The sequence below is a fragment of the Agelaius tricolor genome, unplaced genomic scaffold (assembly GCF_023055355.1).
Source record: "Agelaius tricolor isolate 1412-34295 unplaced genomic scaffold, bAgeTri1.0.p SCAF_12, whole genome shotgun sequence".
Classification (NCBI taxonomy): Eukaryota; Metazoa; Chordata; class Aves; order Passeriformes; family Icteridae; genus Agelaius; species Agelaius tricolor.
The window spans coordinates 3620988-3643166 of record NW_027269272.1 but is presented as its reverse complement, the minus strand read 5'-3'; the positions used below and the strand labels follow the sequence as shown (position 1 = coordinate 3643166).

The following is a 22179-nucleotide window of genomic DNA, read 5'->3' as shown; positions in this document are numbered from 1 at the left end:
CAATGTTCCACTGCTTCTGCTGGTGGCCAACGCTTGCTGGAAGTGTTGCCTACTTTTTTTTTTTTTTTTCCCAAACTAGTTTTGTACCTGCTCTGTAAAACCTGGACATATGATTTTAGTTCTGTTATGGTTAGGGAGAAAACATGAGGGGGCTGCAATTCACATAAAAATATCTGCAGCTTACTTTGGACTGTGTCTGTCCTTAAAGTATTTTAGAAATCAGCCAAGAAGCAGCCTGCTTCTGGTAGCTCTTTTTTTTCTTTGTTTGTTTTTTTTCCATTTTCCTTTCCAAGTGATCTTGTTGATTAAATGAGGAGATGTACTTTTGTTGGGAGGTGAGGGAAAAGCTGTAAGGTCTCCTGCATTCTAGAATGAGGCTGTTAGCACCAGAGCAAATTCTTTTGTCTGCCTAGAGATGGAAAGTCCTTTAAAAACCACAACAGCAACACCCAATTGAGAAATCCTGTTTTAGGGCTTCTTCTTTGTGTACATTAAATAAATGCGTGATAAATTTCCTTCTTCTGCAGATGTTCTACTCATCTGTATTCCATTTCTTTCCATTAGTAGAAGCAGCTCTGGCAGAACTGCTGGTACATTAAAATACAAATTGATTAGGAGGGAGACACATTTGTGGGCACACACAAATATATGAATCTGAAATTTGCAGGTTAAAGCTTAGAGAAAATTTACACTTAGATGGGAAGGTTTGAATGCTGTCAGAACTACCTGTACCTTAGAAAGGCATTTTGTAGTGGGCTTTGCTCCTGTGAAATTCCAAGTCATTGATTAGACACTTGAGGAGCCAAGGTTAAGTGCTGCTTTAATTACTTCCTTCTTTTGTGAGTGAGGTTGTTGTTACTGTGGCAGTGGGCAGGAATAGCTATGAGGTTAACAGCCTGAAATAGCTTTTTATTATTATTTGAATTGTTGGTTTTTTCCTTTAGCTGGAAGTTGTTTAAAATGTCTCTGCTGCTGGTACTCCCAATCCAGATGGCTTTTTGCCTTTGTTTCAGTTCCTAGATGTGATATTGAGAGTTAGTCACCACACATGGCCCAGCTGGGGCCGTGACTCATCCCCAGAGCTGCTGTGGGTTGGCAGTGTTGAGTTTCTCAGGATACAACCTGGTTCTGTCAGCCTGTGATGTCAGCTCTTGGGGCAGAAGGGGTGCTGCCTGCAAAGCACACTGACCTGCTTCCTTGAGGAAGGAAATGTTAAGTAAGTGCCTGCAGGCAAGAATAGCTCCTCAGCATGCCCAGATTGGTCAGATGGCTTCTCTTCCCTTTTTAGCTGAAAATGCAAATGGAATTGTAAAAGATTCTGGTGTCTGTGCTGGGAATCTGTAATTATAAACAAGTATCTTACAAGAACTTTATAACTCTCTGTTGTGGTGTTTGGGCTCCAGGATATGGAACAGCATTTTTAAGTCATGTTTTTTTGAAGATTTTAAACTCTTGTTGATGCACTAAAGTGTTTTCCACAACTGCAACTGTGGAAAACATCTGAAAGAGGATGAAAATAGAAAAGATACACTGAATTAAAGCAGGAATGAACTATGTACAAAATAACTACATAAACCAGGTTTTCTTGCTGCTGTACCTGTCCAAGTAACACTTTGTAATGGAAATACCTCTTTATTTTACCCTCATGACCACAGAAAATAACTGCAAATGTGAGTATCCAAATATGAAAAATGTACAGTATTAGTATTTTTCACTGACTGCTAATTTCAGTTCCAACAGAATTGCAGCCAGCATTTTATGAGTGCCAGTAACTGGATGGAGGAAAACAAATAGTTTCCCATTAAACAGCAGCTTGTGGAAAATATACTGATTGGCAATGAGGAATTAGACATTTTGTCTGGGTTGGTTTTTTGGGTAGATGTTGTTTTATTCCAATAACATAGTTTGTGCTGGGTGTAATGGTGGGGAAGCATTTTATTGCTTTCCTTTAGACAGCTTAGAGCTCACACACCATGCATGTCCAGTGATCAATGGATGGATTTGTAAACTGTGGTAATTCAAATAAAAGATCTTCATATCTGAGTTGTTATTTTTACCATACTACCACCTCGAATTACTTATGTTCAGTGTAGTGGATTTTTTTTGGATGAAAATGTGCACATAATGGTGGTAAAACTATTTTAGATAGCGATGATGGTAGAGGCCCCCTAATTATTGCTTCTATTGAGAAAAAAAATGTTTTTCCTTATGTCCTTATGCTTTCTGAAATTTAAAGGTGTTTTATTTGGCATTAATGAAAACTCTGCTATATTTTATCTAGTACAAGTGAAATGTGAAATGATCCATGCATTAATGTGGTTACAAGATGTGTTGGCAGCGTGTGCTGGTCCTCACAGCTTTGCTAAGGCCAGGTGGAAAGGTGTTGGAATGATCTGGCTTTTGTTTTTCAGTGTATTTATGTGGCACTTAGAGGTGGGATGGAGTGTGTTGTCAAATACTGAGGCAGCTTTGAACTGACAAGTTGATTTTGTGCTGCTGGCATCATCTGTTATCCATTGTGGGGAAGGGAAGGACTAATTGAGATGTTGGAAAGCTGTGAGTGGAGTTGAACATTCTGACATTTTCTGTTCAACAAGAATTCAAAAGATGCAGGGGTAACTTGTCTGTTAAAGTGCTGGATTGTAGTGTTTCCCAATGCTCCCCATGCCTTTGGCAGCTGAGGAGCATTGTCTGGATGAGGAGGAAGGTAAATGATTCAGTGAGCCGTGGCTGAAGGGAAAACTCAGCTTTAGAGAGTGGTAATCACAAAAGAAGCCTTGGAATGCCAGAAAAACCAGTGGCAGCAATCACAGTAAATAGGAATGTGCTGAAATACAGAGGGCAGGCAGCAGGAGGGCAGAGGAGTGAGCCACAGAGATCATGGGCAGGGTTTCCTCCTACCCTGCAGGGATGCACTTCCTCCATGGGTGGAGTTCAGTGATCCTTCTCTGAGGGTGAGAACCAATTGAGATAAGTGTCTGCAGAGGAAAATGGCACTTTCTACTACTGCAGTGTGTACTAGAGTCAAAGAAACTTTTCCTGCTATTAATGCAGACTTTCAGGTTGAATGTCACTGGCCACATTCATGGACAACTAAGAGGAAACTTGCAGAAAATAAAATAATGGAACTGATCATGAGTTTTCATATGAAATATTGCCACTCTTCATCCATGAAGTTTGTTTTGGTTGTGTTTTATGCAGGTAAAGTTTTAGAGAGAATTGAAATGAATTTCTAACTTTATTTCAGCTAACCTCTAATTAGTTTTTTCTCTTATTACTTAGTTTTAATGATATAAACATCTCAACAATAGTGCTTTTCCAGGCAAATACTTTTATTGTATTAAATAACATTAATGAGTAAAAATATGCTTATGTGTTTGCAATACTGGCATATGAGACCTCAGAGTTGTAAGCTGAGCTGTACAAAGCAGGCTTATGTAAACCTTCCAAAGACTTTAAAATGTGTGTCTAATTATAGAAGGTTAAGTATACTGAATTTTAGGGTTTTTTTTCTCCCCTAAGGCCATGTGGTTATGATATTATTGAGATTCCATAATGCCTCCTGCCGTGACAGACAGCCTTGACATCTGGGCAGTGGATTCACAGATTGGTGCTGATGGCTCAATATCTGTGGACTTCCTGTTGCCCACTGGAATCTACATCAACCTGGACGTCCCTCGAGATGCCACCATCTCTCAGATTAAACAGGTAACACCAAATGGGCAGTTAGCTGAGGTTTGGAATGAGGGCTGGTTCTGATTTTGTCCTGCCCTCTGGCAAATCAAGTCATGAGGTTTAGCAGGCATAGAAATGAGGTACTGAAGGCACGTGCCCAGCAGCTTGACTGAACAAGAAGTGTGTCTGGGGGGTTAGCACTGGGTTTGGGCAGATGGCAAGGTTTGGAAAGTGGCTTCTTGCTGATAATTATACTTCAGCAGAGGTGATTCTCATAGCTCTATATTAATACTGTACTGCTACTCTGAACCTTTTCCTAACACACTGACAGTCCATTGTTTGCTGAGCTAACATTGCCTTGGTTAGATTTTTAGTGCAGAAGTCACAGATTGGGCTCCTGCTTCTGTTGACTGGCACCAAAGAGAATTGCTTTAAAAACTGCATCTGCCTCTTCTTAAAGGTTTTGTACAAATTGGAGCATCACTTCAAACACGATGGAATGTCCAGACAAAGGGAAGGGGGAGGATGTGAGGAAGTGACCACAGACACTAAAAAGCAATCTAGTGACCTTTGATCAGATAATGGCCATGTGAGGACATTGCCTAATTCCTCAGTAACCTTTCCCAGTGAATGAATTACAACACAGACTAACCTACTCCTAATATATCAAATGATTTCAAGTGATAAAGATTTTGAAAACAAATGTGTAAGTGACAGCAATAAGGGATTGGAACTGAACTGTCTGGTTGCCTTGCTGCTTGTGGCACATGGAAACTTGACATGCCATGAATATATGCTGTTGATGTTTAGCTGTTTCCCAAAGGAGAGGAATGCTGATGCCAACCCAGAGGTCTGTCCTGGAAAACACTCAGGATAGAGACTAGAAGTGAGACAAAGTAAACATACAGTGATTTATAGTGGTAAAATATAAACAAGTTAGCAAACATACTTCTTTTCTATTTTTTGGGGAACATAAATGGAAATGAATGTTACCTTCAGTACTTTAAGATCTGTCCCTATTTTCTGGTTTTGGGGTTTTTTCATTAATTTCTTTGTTTTCATTGCAGCTATTATGGAAGCAGGCACATTCCTACCCACTCTTTCATCTCCTCATGGAGATTGACTCTTACATGTTCTCATGTGTGAATCAGACTGCTGTACATGAAGAATTAGAGGATGAAACACGGAGACTTTGTGATGTTAGACCCTTTCTTCCTGTCCTTAAACTAGTGACAAGGAACTGTGATCCAGGAGAAAAGTTGGATTCGAAAATAGGTGTCCTTATAGGCAAAGGTAATTCCATTTATTGTTTTGAGAAATGATGTTAAACTTTGTTGTGTATGAGGCTCTTAATTGGGCAGGTAGGAGTGGATTTAAAGAAAAAGCTGTTAAAAATTCAGTATTTCCCTTTGTCAAACAAGTACTGATATAATTGGAAAGAATTTAAATACTCAACATGAAGCACGTGCAAGTTATTTAAAGCTACTTTCTGTATTGCATTTCAGCATTGTATTACTACATCAATCAGGAACAAATTTTATTTTGTAGATGAGGAGAAAATAGATATTATTATTAAGTGAAGAACTGCATAATCCTTGAAAAATGTTATCATAAATAACCTACCAGAAAACTGGATACTCAGAAGGAACTAGAAATTATTATGATTTTAATATATGTGGTGTCTGAGTTGGTTAACAATGATTCTTGGTTTTGCTCTCAATTGTGACACTAATTTTCACCAAACAATGAAATGCTATTTTTAAAGGTTTCACAGTAACTTATTCTTGATGTTATTTCAGAATTTTCAGCTTTTAAATCTACTCTGCATGGCTATACAATCAAGATTGACAGGGTCATATGAGGTCATACCTCTTGTTTTAAAACAATGAGCCATTGTTAGGTCTCTTATAAAGACTGCAGGTTTTGTTTAGATTTCAGCAGTACACTGTCTGCCTATTTGTTAGAGCTGACAATGGGAACAGTCGGTCAGTTTAACCATTCAGACAGATCCTGACAGATTCTGAGAGGTTCACATTCTGTGATTGAATATTTGGTTTATCAGAGCTGTGTGAGATCCTGCCTTAAGCAGCTCCTATTCTGTACCTTAGCAGGGAAAAAAACCTGTTCCTGTCTGAGCTTCTAAACTTAGTGCTTTGTTCTCAGAAGGTGCTGGGTGCTTTGTGTGATTTGGACAATGTCCTTCAAAGTTCACAAATAAAGATAAAGACATTTGCAGGCTCTACATGCCCTGGAGTACCAAAAAGTCACAGCTTTCCATTGTACCATAGGAACATGGGATGGTTTGGGTTGAAAAGGACCTTTTAAAGGTCATCTCATTCCACCACCCTGCTGTGGGCAGGGACACATTGAACTGGACCAGGCTGCTCAGAGCCTGTCCAGTCTGACCTTGACTGTGTCCAGGATGGGGCACCCACCACCTCTCTGGGCAACTGGTGCCAGTGTCTCACTACCCTCCTTGTAAAAAATTTCATCTTTACATATAATCTAAACCTGCCCTCTTTTAATTTAAGAACTCCCCAGAGCTTGGTTTTCTCCAGGCTCTCTCAGCCTGTCTCCATTGCAGAGGTGCTCCAGCCCTCTGAGCCTCTTTGTGGCCTCCTGTGGAGTCTCTCCAGCAGGTCCCTGTCCCCCTGTGCTGCAGGTGGGGTCTCACCAGGGCAGAAGAGAGGGGCAGAATCTCCTGCCCTGCCCACCTGCCTTCAGTGCTTGTGATGCAGCCCAAGACACCTTTGGCTTTCTGGGCTCTGAGTGTTCATGGCCAGCTCATGTCCAGCTCATCCACCAGCATCCCCAAATCCTTCTGGGTGGGGCTGCTCCCCATCTGCTCATCCCCCAGCCTGTGTTGATCCTGGGGTTGCTGTGACCCCGGTGCAGGACCTTGCATTTGGTCTTGTTGAAGTTCAGTGAGATTCCCATGTGCCCTCTTCTTGAGCTTGTCCAGGTTGCTGTGGCTGGCATCCCCTCCTTTGGGTGTGTCACCACAGCCCTCAGCTTGGTGTCACCTGCAGCTCTGCTGAGGGTGCCCTCAGTGCCTCTGTCCAGGTCATTAATGAAGCTAGTTAATAACACTGGTGACCTGAGGGACACTGCTTGTCACTCATGTCCACTGGGACTCTGAGCTGGTGACTGTGACCCCCTGGGTGTGCCCATCTGACCAATTTCACACCCACTGAGCAGTCCCCCATCAAATTCATCTCTTTCCAGTTTAGAGATGAGGACACTATGGGGCCCATGTCCAAGGCCTTACAGAAGTCCACATCCACAGCCATCCCCTTGTCCTCTGATGTCACTCAGTCACAGAGGGCCACCAAGTTGGTCAGGCAGGACTTGCCCTGTGTATTTGTTCTTTACATGTTTTGGAAAAGGAACTTTACTGGTCTCGGATTGGTAGAAATTTCAGTCACATCATTTTGACTTGAGTAGAGGATTTTCTTTTTTGACTTTTAAACAAAATTTAAAAGGATGATGTCATCTTTCTGGGCAATTAAAAAACCCCTATAGCTTGAAAGCACTTCTGCTCTGTGGTCTTTATGATGCATTTACTGTGCTTTTTAAAATTTGCTCTTGTGAGGAGAGACTTAAAACTTTCAAACTACCTTGAATTCAGAGTAAGGTTGGATTTTCTGCTTCACAGTACCTAGCACATACATTGGTTCTTGTTTAAAATCAACACTCATGCCAGGTTGCATGGGAGTTGTGGAGCAACTTTGAAGAACACTGATGTACAGGACAATGTAGAACCCAGCTCAGCTTTGAGCATCCATTTTGGATGGGATGTCTGAAGGAAACCACCTGTGCCACCTTAACTTAAAGCTAGTAACAGTTTAAATGGGATGGGCAGTATTTTTACAGCTGTGTATCCTTTTGCTTCCTTGAATTCTTTCAGGTCTCCATGAGTTTGATGCCTTACAAGATCCTGAGGTGAATGACTTCCGAGCTAAAATGAGGAGAATCAGTGAGGAAAAGATTCAGTCACTTGTGGGTCTCTCCTGGATGGACTGGTTGAAGCACACTTACCCACCAGAGCAGGAGCCTGTTATCCCAGAGAGCTTCCAAGATAAGCTCTACAGTGGAAACCTTGTAGTGGCTGTTCATTTTGATAACTGCCAGGTAGGAATGGTTGTTCATGTTTCTCTCATTAGCTGTTCTTGGTCCAGGTCTGAATTGGCACGGATTGCTCAAGGATATAAATGAAATAGAGTACTTACATTGTGGTGGTTGCAAAGTCTTTCAGCAGGATCCTTGACTCTTGAAAGAAAGTGAGGATGTGAGCCCATGGTTGAGAATTGAAGTTCTAATTACAGTTCAGCTTCTAGAGGCAAAATGTGCAATTGTATCTTCTGTATTACTTCACATTTGTTTAAATGTAAAACATAGTTCAGAGCTGTCAGGACTTGTTTTGCCAACTGTTCCTGTGTTGCTTCACTTACCTTCAGTTTTAAGCTCAGTTCATCAGAGATTGCTGGTAATTGGTAGGCATCATATTCAACACACTTGTCTCTGTGTGTGCCTCACTGAACATCTTTGAGGTTGATCTGCTAATTAGATTGAGAAATAATTGAAAAAAAAATGAAAATAATAATAATTCAATAATTTTTTTCAATAATTTGAAAAAAAAATTAAAAAGAAGAATCAGTATTTCCTTTACTAGAAATGCATGTAGAAAGCCAAAACACTGAGGCTTAGCTTTTCATTAAGGCTAGCAAAACTATAGTTTATTTTTAAAATAAAAACCCCTTTAGCTTCTACCAGGAAAGCCTGAAATGTTTTAGCATGAGTTTTTATGATGTTACAGTTGCTCTGACTGTGCTTCAATCCAGTATTCCCATTACCCTTTTTTGCACTCTGTTCCTTTGGATAACCATGAATGATCAGCATTGGAAACCTTAAAAATCTTACAAGTGTGTAAATGCATCAGGCTAGATTTGGTGTCCATTTTGACCCAGGTGCAAGAGGCTGATTTTCTAATGATTCAGATTATTTTAGTTACAAAGCTGAATTATTTCTAGCACTAACCTTTTAAACTTTAAAGGTTTAAAGTGGTACACACATCTGCCTCTGGAGACACTTAATGTAGAGGCAAAAGCTAAATTTGGTCACCAGTAACCCCAGCTGATGTTGGATATATAGGTGTTTTATGACAAAACATTTTCCAGTCCTCTTCAGCTTAAGAGAGAATTTGTGTTGTCCAGGAGTGAGATTATCTTCAGCCCTTGATTAAATACTGCATCTATATGCCTATGCTGACAGGACAAAAGCAGTGCAAAAGTTCTTGCTGCTGCAGAATGTATTTGCCTGCCACTATAATAGCTTAGGCTGCTGACATTTCAAATGTTTCAAATGCTTCTGCTGCCAGCTCTGACCTTCAGAGCTATGAACAGTTCAAATCTGAGCTGCTTTTATAGCAGTGAACTTCCAGACTTTACTGCTTGCACTGAGCACTGGAGTCATCCCAGGAGAGTAAGAGAGGAAGGTGTGGGCACTGTTCTGTCAATTCTTGCAGCTGCAAGATTGAGAGAAGGAAATATTGAAGCAGTTTTTGTCTGGAAGGTGTGGGTGAGCTGTAAGGGCTTCCTGGTTGTCTCTGGAGCAGGAGAGACTGCTCCCCATCTCCAGGCCATGTCTGTAAGATCATCTGGGGAGCAAGGCAGCTGTCAGAGAGCTTCCTGTGAAGACAAAGTGTTACTCCCTGTCTGCCACTAGCGGTTATGGCAGGAGGAGAAAGCCTTCACATTGGGGCAGCTTTCTGAAAGGGGGAAGCTGGTGTGAACCAGGCAGAAACTGAGAAAACACAGAATTAATTTGCTGTGACTCTGCAGGCTTTGCTTGTTCCATTGAGGCTTGTTCCATTGGCTCCTTACCAGTCTATAGAAATAAAGCACAAGTCAAAAGAATCTAAGCAGACAACACTGAGAACACATTTGTCAATAACTGGGTTTAGGGTGCTCACATCTTCAGAATTGGGCATGTAAATAAAAAAAGAAAAAAACTTGAAAAACACAAAACAACAAAACCCCAGTACCTCCTGAATCAACCTTTGCAAATAAACCTGTATAAAGCATAATGTGGTAGATGAAGGGAGATGAAAGATTCCATAGAAGATCTTGTACTTTAAGAACTTGAAATTAATTTAAACCTCCTTTTTAATTTACAAAAGGGAGTACCTTCTTACCTTTATCTTTTTAGAACACATTAAAAGTAGAGATACTTTGGAAATAGGTTGATAGCCTCTAAGGGTTTTAATTAAAAACTTTCTTAAAAAAATGCAGTCTTTCCACGTTGTGTTCAGAAGGCTGCAGGTATTGGCCACTACTCCTCTTTTCTGCTCTCCTCCCAGTCTGGTGGTGATTTTCTACATAAATTACATTCACAGTTTCTTCTGCTTTCTTACTTGAAGCTTTTTCTTCTGAGTTCAGTGGTACTTAGAAAAAGGATAACTTGCTAGTGGCCAGAAAGATGAAAAATTAACCCCTCTAGTACTGCTAAATACTTGGAAATGCATCATGACTTACTGTCTCCCTCATTCAACATTCCAAAATACAACCTTCTAGATTAATACATTGCTCTAGGAGTCTTTAATTCACTGCTAATTCAAATAAAGGCCTGTGTTTTAAAAAGTACTTCTGACAATATAAAACTTTAGGAATTAACATCTTACAGCTTTTAGGGTGTTTGTGATTTTGATTGCCCTAAACATACAGACTCTAACTGTTAAAATAGTCTGGATTTAACAGTTATTATTTCTATCTGTTTTATTATGTGTGCTCCAATTTTAGCCTTGTTTGTCTGCCTAAGACAAGTTTGACCTTCATTATCCCTGTTTGTGTTTTGTTAGGATGTATTTAGTTTCCAGGTGTCTCCTAACATGAATCCCATCAAGCTGAACGAGCTGGCAATCCGAAAACGTTTGACTATCCATGGAAAAGAAGATGAGGAAGTTGATCCTGCTGATTATGTGCTGCAAGTTAGTGGAAGGCTGGAATATGTCTTTGGTGATCACCCATTAATTCAGTTCCAGGTACACAGAGTTTTTTGGAACTTGATGTAACAACTCCCTGCTGCCTTGGCCAAAGGTGCTTCCTCCCATCCCTCCTATCCCATTACTGATGATCAACATCCTCCTCCTCATGTCTGCAGCCCTCTGCAGTGGTAAAACATATGAGCAGCATTCCCTTTGTAGCTCTGGAATGTATTCTTTGTTTCTGTGGTTTGGAAGTTGCTGTAGGAATATCCTGCTGCCTGCTAAAATCTGCTTTCCCTGGGCTTCCAGTATATCCGCAACTGTGTGATGAGCAGGACCCTTCCCCAGCTGACCCTGGTGGAGTGCTGCACCATAAAGAAGATGTGTGAGCAGGAGATGATTGCCATAGAAGCTGCCATAAACCGAAAATCCTCCAGCCTTCCTCTTCCTCTGCCACCAAAAAAAAGAGCAACAACTGTGAGTTGATGGGGAGAATGTCTGATACCCAAAGGGAGCAGTGACTCGTGGCACATAAATCACAGTGCCTGGGGTTTGTGCTGTGGCTGCTGTGCTCCAGTGGAGGTCACCTCAGAGCCTCCTCTTGCTTGGCAGATTTACCTCAGAAACATAAATGTGGACAGGTCTTTGCTCTGTTACATACTCTGCAGTTATTCAGAATGAACAATAAATTTTGAATTGTCAGGATGTAGTACATGATGTATGTTCTCACCCCCAGCTCTCTTCTAGCTGAGTCTTTACTTTGTCTCCTCTTATAGTTATGACGACCAATTTATCTTTGAAGATTTCAGATTTTTATTTTTAGCTGTACTTTTTTTCCTTTGTATTTGATATTTTTGCTTAAAATGCTTGGCTTACAAAATAGATCTCAATGTTACAGTAGTGAAGAGTGAACTTGTATCTTTGTTTCTCTTCTCAGAGTGTGTGGGATATTTCCAACCCTTTCAAGATTATTCTATTAAAGGGCAATAAACTAAACACAGAAGAAAATGCCAAAGTAAGTAACTGGGTCTGGTGTCAGAAGACATTCTGTTCATTGTTTTAATGATTTTCATGCTAAGTGAACTCAAAATCATACAGATTTCAGCATTTTTAATTATTCCCAATTGCATTGGTAGCATTGGTCAAAATCTGGCTTTATTGCTAAAATATTCCTTTATTGTCTGAAGCTGGATATGTGCATTGGAACATTGCAATCATTGTGGCAGTAGGACATAAGTGTTCCTTGGTATTTGATTTTTTTAAAACATGGTTTCTCTAAAGTGCTGATAGTGGTGTGAAATGAGCTCATTTTAAATAGATTGTCATAAACACCTTGCACGAGTAAATTAAATATTAAATGTTTTAAAGTGCAACATGACATTTTATTAGTCCTGAATATATTCTGTATGTCTAAACTTGGACTGTGTGCTTCTATACAATCTGTCTTTTATTTTCTACACATGAGGAACACAAAGAAAGAAAGCTGGAGTATCATTTCCTGTAAAAATATACATGACTGGGCTACTGACTGCTCTACAGACCACAAGTTGTTAACACATGGGAATTTATTGCTCAACTACTTTAATGCCTTACAAAACACTTGCCTGTGAGGTAGAGCAACATTAAACTCTTTTATTTTGTTCAGAAATCAGTGAATTGTGTAGGCAATCCTGTAGACAAGGAAGATACCTAGTTAACCATTGATATTTTCTGTTCTCATGTTATGTTCAAGGTACTTGGTGCATTTTTTTCTTTCAAAACTGTTGTTACAACCTCCTTGGAAATTAGCAATCCTACATTTTGTTCAAGACCAAAAAGAAGTTCTACATTACAGATAAATGAGCCATAGTTACATTTTAATACCTGAGACACTGTGATTGTGGAAGTTGATGGCTACAAAACCAGATGTTTTCCTCTTTTTTGTCTAAACCATTATTTAGCTAGTTCCAGTATCTTCTTAACCCTCCTCTGTAGACCCTTAAGTTTTTAAAAGGAAAGATGAAAGAGCTGGTGGATTCTGGAAGGAGCATAGCTGTCCGGAGTTTCTAGGGTGGGTTTTTTCATGCTTAGAAAAGTGACTTTTGGTTCATTTCAGTATGCTTTTAGGGGAAAAACAATCAAAGTGTTTTCTCAGCTTGAGAAGAAACAGGAAAAATGGGCAGTTCTTTCATGCTGGCACCTGTGGGTACCATCTAAATGTTATTTAGTATTTTGAATGCTTTTCAGTCTTGGAAAATTACAAGTCCTGTGGGTAGGACAGGATAAATGCAGTGACCCTGCAAACCTGTGCATGCTTCCCTGCCTTTGTCTACAGTGTTACACTCTCAATAGTGACAATTTTGTATTTGTTTTCCAGTGCTGATTCTAAGGCTGTTTAATTCACTGCCATTGTTCCTTTAGCCCCACTGTGCTGTGGATAAGCCAATATTCATCCATTTCTGCTGAACCCACCACCAAGGTTCACAAATGCAGTGTTTGTTGTGGGGAACAAAACATTTGTCAGCTGGGTAGCACTGCCCCAGTGTGAGCTGGGTTGGGGACATCCACCTAGGGCACAGGTGACCTCACCCAGCAGTCCAACACCCATTTTCCAAATACGTGACATTGAAAATTGCTTTTCTTTTCTCTTGCTCTTTGGCCACCCCATCAGTATACACCATCTCATTCAAAAAGGGGCATGTTGGAATGAAAAGAAAAAAATTGGGGTTCAAACCCTTACATTAACAGGATCAGAAGTCATAGAATTAAAGAGGTGAATTATTTTTTTACCCAAAGCCACTATCAAATTTAATATCTCTCTCTATGCCTTGCAGTGCTCAGCAATAATATTATAGCTTAAAGGGAATGTGGGGAGGGTTGATTCAGGAGCAGAGGGAACCTGAAACATCAGATTTCTTTTACATATTTAACATTGAGGATTTCTTTTTGGTGTTGAGCCAAAAGATTACATTTGTGGGTTTTTCTCTCTCTGTGTCTCTCTCTCACTGATATTTTGGAAGGCCACCTGAAAGAAGTTGGCACATTTCACTCTGCAGTTTTCTGTGTATTTATGTTACGGAACAGAAATGTAGAAATGAAACAGAAAAATGAAGAAAGACCAGAAAAACATCTTAGCATTGACATGTAATGAGTTTAATTTCAGTGCCAGTAACTCCAGCTTCTTTGTCTAGTTGTCCTTCTCCTTTCCTGATCCTTATTTTAATTGTTCAAGCTACCTGGTTTTGTTGGTTCCTGGGTACTAAAGGCAAAACAAACCCTGGAAATCTTGTGCATTGTTATTATTACTACAGGTGACTCCTGATGTTAGGGTCAGCAGTGTTCCCTCTGTACATTTTTAGAAATAGTTTATATAAAAAGTGAGTTTTTTCTTAAGCTGAAAAAAACCCCAAACATTTCTCATTTAGAAGCACAAATTGGTTCTACCTGGAGATTTTAATTTGTATTCAGAAAATCAGTCTTAACTTCTTCACTGTGCTTAGTTGTTTGTTTGATGGAATTAATATGTATGTATGTTCTGTACATTATTCTATGCAGAATTCTGTTGGTTCTGTGACCATCTTAAAATCTCTCATTTCTTGATGGCAGGTTCATGTTAGGGCTGGTCTTTTCCATGGCACAGAGCTCCTTTGTAAAACAATTGTGAGCACAGAAATATCTGGGAGAAGCGACCACGTTTGGAATGAAGTGCTGGAGTTTGAAATCAATGTCTGTGATCTGCCAAGGATGGCAAGGCTCTGCTTTGCTGTTTATGCTGTCATGGATAAGATGAAAACTAAGAAGTCCACCAAGGCAATGAATCCTTCCAAATACCAAACCATTAGGAAAGCAGGAAAAGTGGTAATTATCTCATTTGTTTTTCTTGAGTGACCTCCTAATTATATCAAAATGAGCATCCAGAAATCTTTCCTTGTCCTCACTTGGGCTCAAGAATGCAAAATGAAAAGATATTAAAAGCAGTGTATGTATTAAGAATTGCACATCTTGGTATGAAAACTTTTGATACTTCTCAGTGATTAATTTCTTTTTTGAAAGGTATTACCATTTGAAAAAATCTCCAAGCCATCCTCTCAATTTTATGTATTTGCAGTGTTTTCTGTATAGTAACATTTGCTGGCATCTTCATTTCCATATAACAATTCTTTCCTTTGGCAGCATTATCCTGTAGCCTGGGTAAACACCATGGTCTTTGATTATAAAGGACACTTGAGGAATGGAGAACTGGTACTGCACAGCTGGTCATCATTTCCTGGTAAACCTCAGCTTCTCAGATTTGGACTTTGGCTGTGGGAAAGAGTGGGTCCAGTAACAGAATATTTACTGTATGCATGTTCAGATCTCTTGTAATAATCTCTTTATACTTGTAATTTTTATGTGGATATATATGCAACATTTTAATCTCTTTCCTGAAAGTATTGTTTAGCAGGAAAGAGGAAGAGCAAGAAGTAGTGTTCTAAAAGTTTCATCTGTTATGGAAGGAAAACCACATAAAATAGATGCATGTTTATATCTGTATTTTAAAGTACATTTTAGGTTTCATTTGGTCCCTGTGTCTTGCACCCCAAATTGAATAGATCAATTATAATGTAAGTGGTAATATTTACATCAGCAAAAATTGTAAATTGGAATTTTGTCTTGGAATCTTCTCCCTGATATTGAGATCAGTTAGTGGGAGTGTGTGGAGCCTCATGTCACTGAGGAACGCTGTCCCAGCCTGCCTGGCCTGAAGCTCTGCTCTCCATTTGATCAGAGCGTGTGTCCTGCTCTCCCTGGGATTTGTTTCAGCTCAGCTTCCCTGGACTGTTACGTTTCCTTAAGGAAATCAGTTTCTCATGGGGTGATAATCCAACATTGGGGAATGCAGGAGGTGGTTTATGTTGGAAATACAGAGCATTGCACTGAAAGTGCTGTGCACAGAACATGCTCTGTCCATTTTATAAGGAAGGGATTTCTTACTGCATGCTGGCCTGTTCTCTTTGTGTTTCAGATGAACTTGAAGAAATGTTGAATCCCATGGGAACCGTCCAGACCAACCCTTACACTGAAAATGCAACAGCTTTGCACATTAGATTTCAGGAATATTCAAAACAGCCCATTAATTACCCTCCCTTTGATAAGGTAAGGGATGACCTAAAGAGCAGTCATGAATGCTTATGTGGAAATAGCTGGTTTTTCTTTCCTTTCAACACTGCCTTTTCCAGTGAATTCCCTTTTTCCTGCCTTATAGTCACTGTACTGCAGTTTGTTAAACTTGCACTGCATGAGTGGCAGTGCTTGACTTCAGGGTCTATTTTGAAGATGTACACTTTTAAAAGTGGTCTGTACATGGTCTTCTGAAGGTCAAAAGCAAATCAGTTTCCCATATGAATGGTTTTACAAAAAGCTAAATTTATCAGCTATTCTGGAAACCTTCAAACTGTTCTTGCCTGTGATCTATAAAGATCTGTTCTCTCTTGGTACAAATGTGGGTTAGGCACTCTTTGGGACACTGCCCTGTGAGCTCAAGTCCTTTAAAGGATAAATGGACTCTTTAACACTGTGTGCAAAGGGATTTCTGAAGGTGTGCTCTTGGACTAAATCCACTGAAGTGGCTCTGCAGTTTTCTACAGATGAAGATAAGAATCTGTCTAGAAAGGAAGTGTATATTTGGAATACACATGGTTATTTCTGTAGTGTGAAGGATAGATGGAAAATCGTTTAGAAACTAGCAAAAAAGGCTAAGTCCTGGAAACAAGTAATGAAATAAGTCTTAAAACAGACTGCTAATTATACATTATAAAAGTCAGGCTTAACTCATGTACACATTAGTCTGAATTTTGGTTTGGGGAAAGTCAGTAACAATCTAGAGAAATTGCTTCTTTCTTTTTGGTGGATTTTGCACCTTCAGGAGGCGTGAACAAAAAGACTGAAATTACCAAGTTTTGTCATCTTGTTCAGAGGCAGATTTGGGATTTTAGGTTCATAAAAAAGAAATTAAATAACAAGATAGCATTTCTTTTGTTTCAGTTGGGGTTAATAGTGTTTCCCCTTCCTTGTCATCACAGTACTTTTTCTTTTCTTCAAACAGCATTGGAAATGCAGTAAGAGCTAAACCAGTACTGACCAATTGCTGTTTATTTATGGCTGACCAGTTAATGCTTCATAGTGGACCTATTTTATCCAGTTTTGGTATTGCTTTAAGTTTTTTACTCATTACACTTACGGGTATTTAATTTTTAAAGGAAAAAAAAAAAGAATGTACATATTAGACAGACTAAGTAAAAATGTGTCTCTTTAGTAAGCACATATTTGTTCTGGCTCTGGTGTTTCTTTTCTTTGTCCCTGCAATACCAAGTTCTCAGGAAGTTAAAACCCTGGGCTGAACGCAGCCAATAGATTTTCCTGGGTGAGACAGAGTGTAGTGACATTAAGGTAGTGTCCAATGGTCTTGATCCCTTGTGACTTTCAGCTTCATTCAACTCAATCTCCTAAAGATTCTCTTGGTGAAGGTTCTGGTGAATGAGGAGTGATGTTGCAGCTGCTGGAATTACATCAGCTGAGGATCTGTCTCTTACAATGCTCCAGCTGAGACTTGCTTGTTCTATGGCTGCTTCTCATTTTCCCAGTGTTGTTGCTGGTTTCTGCCAAGAAAACAAAGCATGAGATGCCAGATTTGTGTTTTGAGAAACATAATGTGCAAAAATAGATGAATCTTTTCAATCATCTCATCAACCTGCTCGCACAGCGAGCTGTGCAGTGCTGCTTGCACAGTGAGGAGCTTTTTGGGGGCTGAGGGAACAAAAGAGCCTGGAGCAGGGATGAGAAACTTGTCTGAGACAAGAGCCATGTGTGGGGCTGGTCCATGGCCAGTGCTGCAGGCACATCATGGGGCTCGGGTTCACGCGAACAAAGCTGGACTTGCAAAGACTTTGAAAATTTATTTGCACACAGAGAAACTCTGCAAAGCAGGGGGAGGAGAGAATCAAACATAGAATTAGGACACTGGGGTTTTGTTTATGCATGTTTTCACACACAGTATGTAAATAAGCTTTGTAGCCAAGTAGCAGATGTAATACATGATATTAATGAGAGTTTCATACAGAGAAAAGAAATAAAACAAGTTAGGATGCCTTTCTAGGGATTTTAGCTGCTGGGTATTTATGCTCTGATTATTGCAGTCTTTTGTTGTTTCTGGTGTTGTCTGAGTAAAGACAGCACAAGTCTTGATGGGCCTGTGACTCCCAGACCAGCTGGGGTGCTGTTGTATTCCTGAGTGACAGGAGAGGCAGAGCTCTCAGGGAAATGAGATGCTGGAGTTCCTTAGACTTTTTTCTTCATTGAGATTTTATTTCATGATTTGTTCCTTGAAGCAGCAGCATCTGACAGCTGTAGACAGACATACCTGGCCAGTTCAGCATTGTAACACCTGGCTTGGTTGCAGTAATGTGCAGAATGCACTTTGAAGAACTGCATTTACTTCTAGACTTAACTCTCCATTATGGGTTATTGCCTGAACTTCAAAAACCAAGTCAAATGTTCAAAAGGAAAAAAAAAAAGGAGAGGATATCCAAGATCTAGAGAAGTACATGGCCACACTGCCTGAGATCATATGGGCAGTCTGAGAGCATGGTGAAAGGACTGGGCTTGTGGGTTCTTACTGGGATTGAGGGCTAGAAGCATGGATCCATGGGCATGGAAACAGTGCCCTTGGAAACTGCACAAGTAGAGGTGAGAAAGCAAAGGGTAAGTTAGAGTTGAAGAACTGATTTTCTGTGATGAAAAATAAGGAGAAAATGTAGAAAAAGAAAGCAAGATGTCATCAGGAAGGCTGTTTAATTTAGCCCAGGAGTGATGAAAAAGGAAATAATGGAGGTCATCCTAAGCACTGCTGTTCCCTATGTCCCTAGTCCTGCAGGTGAGAAAGGGGACACTGCACTCAAGTCCATGTTATACCACTGGATATACAAAACTACCTAAAAGATAGCAACATTTCCTTAGCTGCTTCGTTTCTGTAATGCTTATTCTAGCAATGTGGTCACATTTGGGGTTAAATCTAATGTATTTAAAACCAATTTCTTGCAGATACTTGAAAAGGCAGCTGAGATTGCAAAAAACAGTGACAATGCTGCAATGGCGGTGAGCATCATCTAAAGACTATTTTAAAATTAATTTTCTGGGTTTATTTGGCTCTTCTGCATCAGTCTAGAAATAAATAAGTGAGCTGCTCAAATAGCAATTCTACTGGCTCTTATATAATTCACTTTGATAAACTGCTTTAAAATTCAGATATATATCTGCTTTTCCCAATATATTTTGGACTTGTCTATATTTTGTCAAAAAGCTTTACATACTCTGGATTTGGAGGACAGCTAAGATTTACATTAGTGCTGAAAAACACTTTAGAACTAGAAGACCAAAATAAATGTATGTCTGCTTGGCAAATGTGTTTTCTTTTGATTGTTGCAAAAGTATTTTTTTATTGCTAGTGAGAAGGAATTATTGTATTTATCTAAATTTGCTCATTTGAAAAACAGAAGAAGAAAGTTTATGCATCCTAAACGAGAGTGCTCCGTGTTGGAGTTGGAAAACAGAAATATTGCCATCTAGCGTCCTTAACTCTAAAGTTGAGTTATTTTTTCAGAAAGTTCTGCACACTGCATTTGGAATCTGTTACTTACAGTGTCTACAGGAAGGAATCTGAAAGAAAGGCACAGTGGTCATTTCCCTGTGTTTCCTGAGTTTTTATCTGATGTTCTTTCTGCTGTAGGGCTGCTGGTATTTGAGGTACCACACCAGACTCTCACTGAATTTATCCCATTATACATGTCTCATTTCCTAGGGTCGAGGTGGTAAGAAGTTTTATGTTGTGCTAAAAGATATCATGGAAAGAGATCCTTTATCTCAGCTTTGTGAAAATGAAATGGATCTCATTTGGACTTTGCGCTATGACTGTCGTGAAAATTTCCCACAATCGTTGCCAAAACTGCTGCTCTCTTTAAAGTGGAACAAACTTGAAGATGTTGCTCAGGTAAGGGAAAAGACAATGTTGGTGGGGAAAAAAGCTTCAATTAAATAATCAGAAAATAGGATTTCTTTCCCAAGTGTAGCCAGTTTGAAATGGTGCTGTTGTGCAAGCTGGAGCTCATTGTCAAACTTCTGCAGCCTGGACACGTAAAGAACTTATTCTCTCAAAAAAAGCTCCATAAACCAAAACCAAAATGCATTTCAGGGGTCCTCTGAATGACAAGAAAAGCACATTGGATATTTACACAGGCTGATGTTAAAACCTTGTGCTCAGATTTGATGCTGAAAGCAAGAATTTCCCAGACTCATCCAGTGCAGCTCTATGCTCCAGCACTCCCCTGAGCTGGGCTGTGTCCAGCTGAGTTGGGAGCACCCCCACCAGTGGAGACTCCACAGGCTCTGGGTAAAAAAGTCCAGTGCTTGACCACCCTCACAGCAAGAATGTTTTTTATAAGGCTGTTCTAAAAAAATCTTTGTAAATCAAGATCTGAAATAAAACTTCTTGTGAAAATTGTTAAGCTGCTCAAATACTATAAAATTCAGATCTCAGACTGGGTAATTAAAACTCACCAAGGCAGACAGATGGCTTTTCAAAGAGATATGAGACCCACCAGTGCTACAAAACACATCATTCCCATCCTGTCTCTTTGACCAAATAGTCTCTTTAGAATAACTTTTAAGGACATGAGGCTGGTGCTGTGATACAAGGTGCATTTTCAGTAAAATTGGTTCATTTGTTTGCTGCACAGATGTGCAAGGTTATTTCATTACACTGTAAAGAAGTTGGTGTTGCTGACTTTTGCTGTATTTACTCAAATAGAATCCAACTCTTGGGGCACTTTTTGAGAATAGGTTGAACTTTAATACAGGAAAAATTATATGAGCTCATAAGACCATCCCTGCTTGATAGACTGGTTTTAAAAATACTAAAGTAACAGGTTTCTGGATTGGAATGGAAAGGTTTTAGTCAGATTGTGAACAGTGAAGTTTGAGCCAGACTGTGAAGTCTGGCCCAAGTTAGCAAGCACTGATGTTGTTCTGGTCTTCCTGCCAGAATTCAGATGGAAATGATGCTCACCTTCTTGCAGACCACTACACTGAGATCTTCATGTCTTTCCCCAAGTCTCATTTTAAAAATTTTCAACTACCTTTTTTGACTTTTATAAACTTAGAGCTAAAAAGCATTTGCTGTGAAGGATTATGACTGATGGTAGAAAACTCTATTGCCCTTTAGTTTTCTTACCTTCACCTGTTACAAGCTATGTGTTTTTGGAAGAAGAGGCAACCACTCCATGAAAATCCATCTTCTGCCTATCCATTATATGATTTTTGTGATTATCCAGTCAGGCTCTTAGTGTGCTCCAGCAGAGAGTTCATTTTCTGCTACATCCTTCCTCCCAGCTAGATGTGTAAGTTTTGTGAACTTCTGAAAATAAATGAATTTCATCCCAGCTCCTTGTCTGTGCCATGAACACTACACTAACAAAATGGAGCACCCACACATTCCTTGCTCACTTGTGTTCTTTCATGTGCAAGAATCCCATTCCTTGGTAGTTCCATTACATCTGAATTTATTGTTCATCATGCAAAGTTATCTGGAAATCAAAACTGTAGATATACAAGCAGGCACTTGTTTGCACCTTAAAATATGTGAAGGAAAAAGCATTCTGAGTTCTGAGGCTTTAAAATATGGCCCTTAGTGGCAGTTTTGAAAACTTCCTTGGAGTATGGATATTAGCTGACAGCTCAAAGTCCTTGACACTTGGAAACATTAAATATTATATTTGCATAAAACTTTTTATTTAAACAGATGGCTGAAAATATATTGTTGTCTTGTTGCTGTGTACTTTCTGGAAGGAATATAGTATTTATGTTTGCTTATCTATAGACAATAGTGCAGTTTATATCATAATATTGGTTTTGGCTGTGTGGAGAGTCTCTGAAAAATGAGATCTTACCTTAAACATGCTGAATATTTCTGTAATGCATAGACATGTCAGTACTCCTAATGATTTACCTTTTCAGGTAAGGCAAGACAGCCTCATTCATTTTAGGAATTCCAAAATGATCAGGATTTATCATTTACTTCCCCTTAAAATTAAATACTTGCTGTACTAGCTGGAGTTGTCTGCTCCAATGTGCACACTGTTGTACCAAAAGTTGTTTTAATGCCCATTTTTAGATGTATTTCAGTAAGTCTTGACACTTCAAGAAAGAAGTTCAAGAAACCCCTAACACAATACAACAAAGCAACAAAACTCAAAGAAGCAATCAAACATCAGCTGTTTATAAGCAAATTGTCTAATAACTATATTCCTGTTTTTATTTAATGCAGCTTAAAAATAGTAAGGCTCTTTTAGAAGTGGACTCTCTTGTATTTGATTGTAATTATCTTTAATCTGTTAGTTCAGTGGTCCCTGAAGTTATGTTCAGTGGATTCAAGCAGCTTTCCTGAATTATTTACCATTATTTACCAAGCCCTTGTTGGATTTGCAGGATTTTAGCAGAATGGTTGCACTGCA

At 39.4% G+C, this 22179-nt stretch overlaps 1 protein-coding gene across 2 annotated transcripts in view; it reads left to right on the top strand.

Annotated features, from left to right (window-relative positions):
- Positions 1-22179, top strand: part of PIK3CB (phosphatidylinositol-4,5-bisphosphate 3-kinase catalytic subunit beta) — a 92210-nt gene that overhangs the window by 50893 nt on the left and 19138 nt on the right. For both annotated transcript variants that reach the window (XM_071437153.1, XM_071437154.1), the window contains 11 exons: positions 3523-3708; positions 4743-4968; positions 7583-7806; positions 10532-10714; positions 10967-11134; positions 11595-11672; positions 14243-14494; positions 14810-14906; positions 15642-15772; positions 18716-18769; positions 19473-19661. In XM_071437153.1, coding sequence (XP_071293254.1) covers positions 3556-3708; positions 4743-4968; positions 7583-7806; positions 10532-10714; positions 10967-11134; positions 11595-11672; positions 14243-14494; positions 14810-14906; positions 15642-15772; positions 18716-18769; positions 19473-19661 — 1755 coding nt within the window. In that variant the 5' untranslated portion in view covers positions 3523-3555. The remainder of the gene's footprint in view (positions 1-3522; positions 3709-4742; positions 4969-7582; positions 7807-10531; positions 10715-10966; positions 11135-11594; positions 11673-14242; positions 14495-14809; positions 14907-15641; positions 15773-18715; positions 18770-19472; positions 19662-22179) is intronic.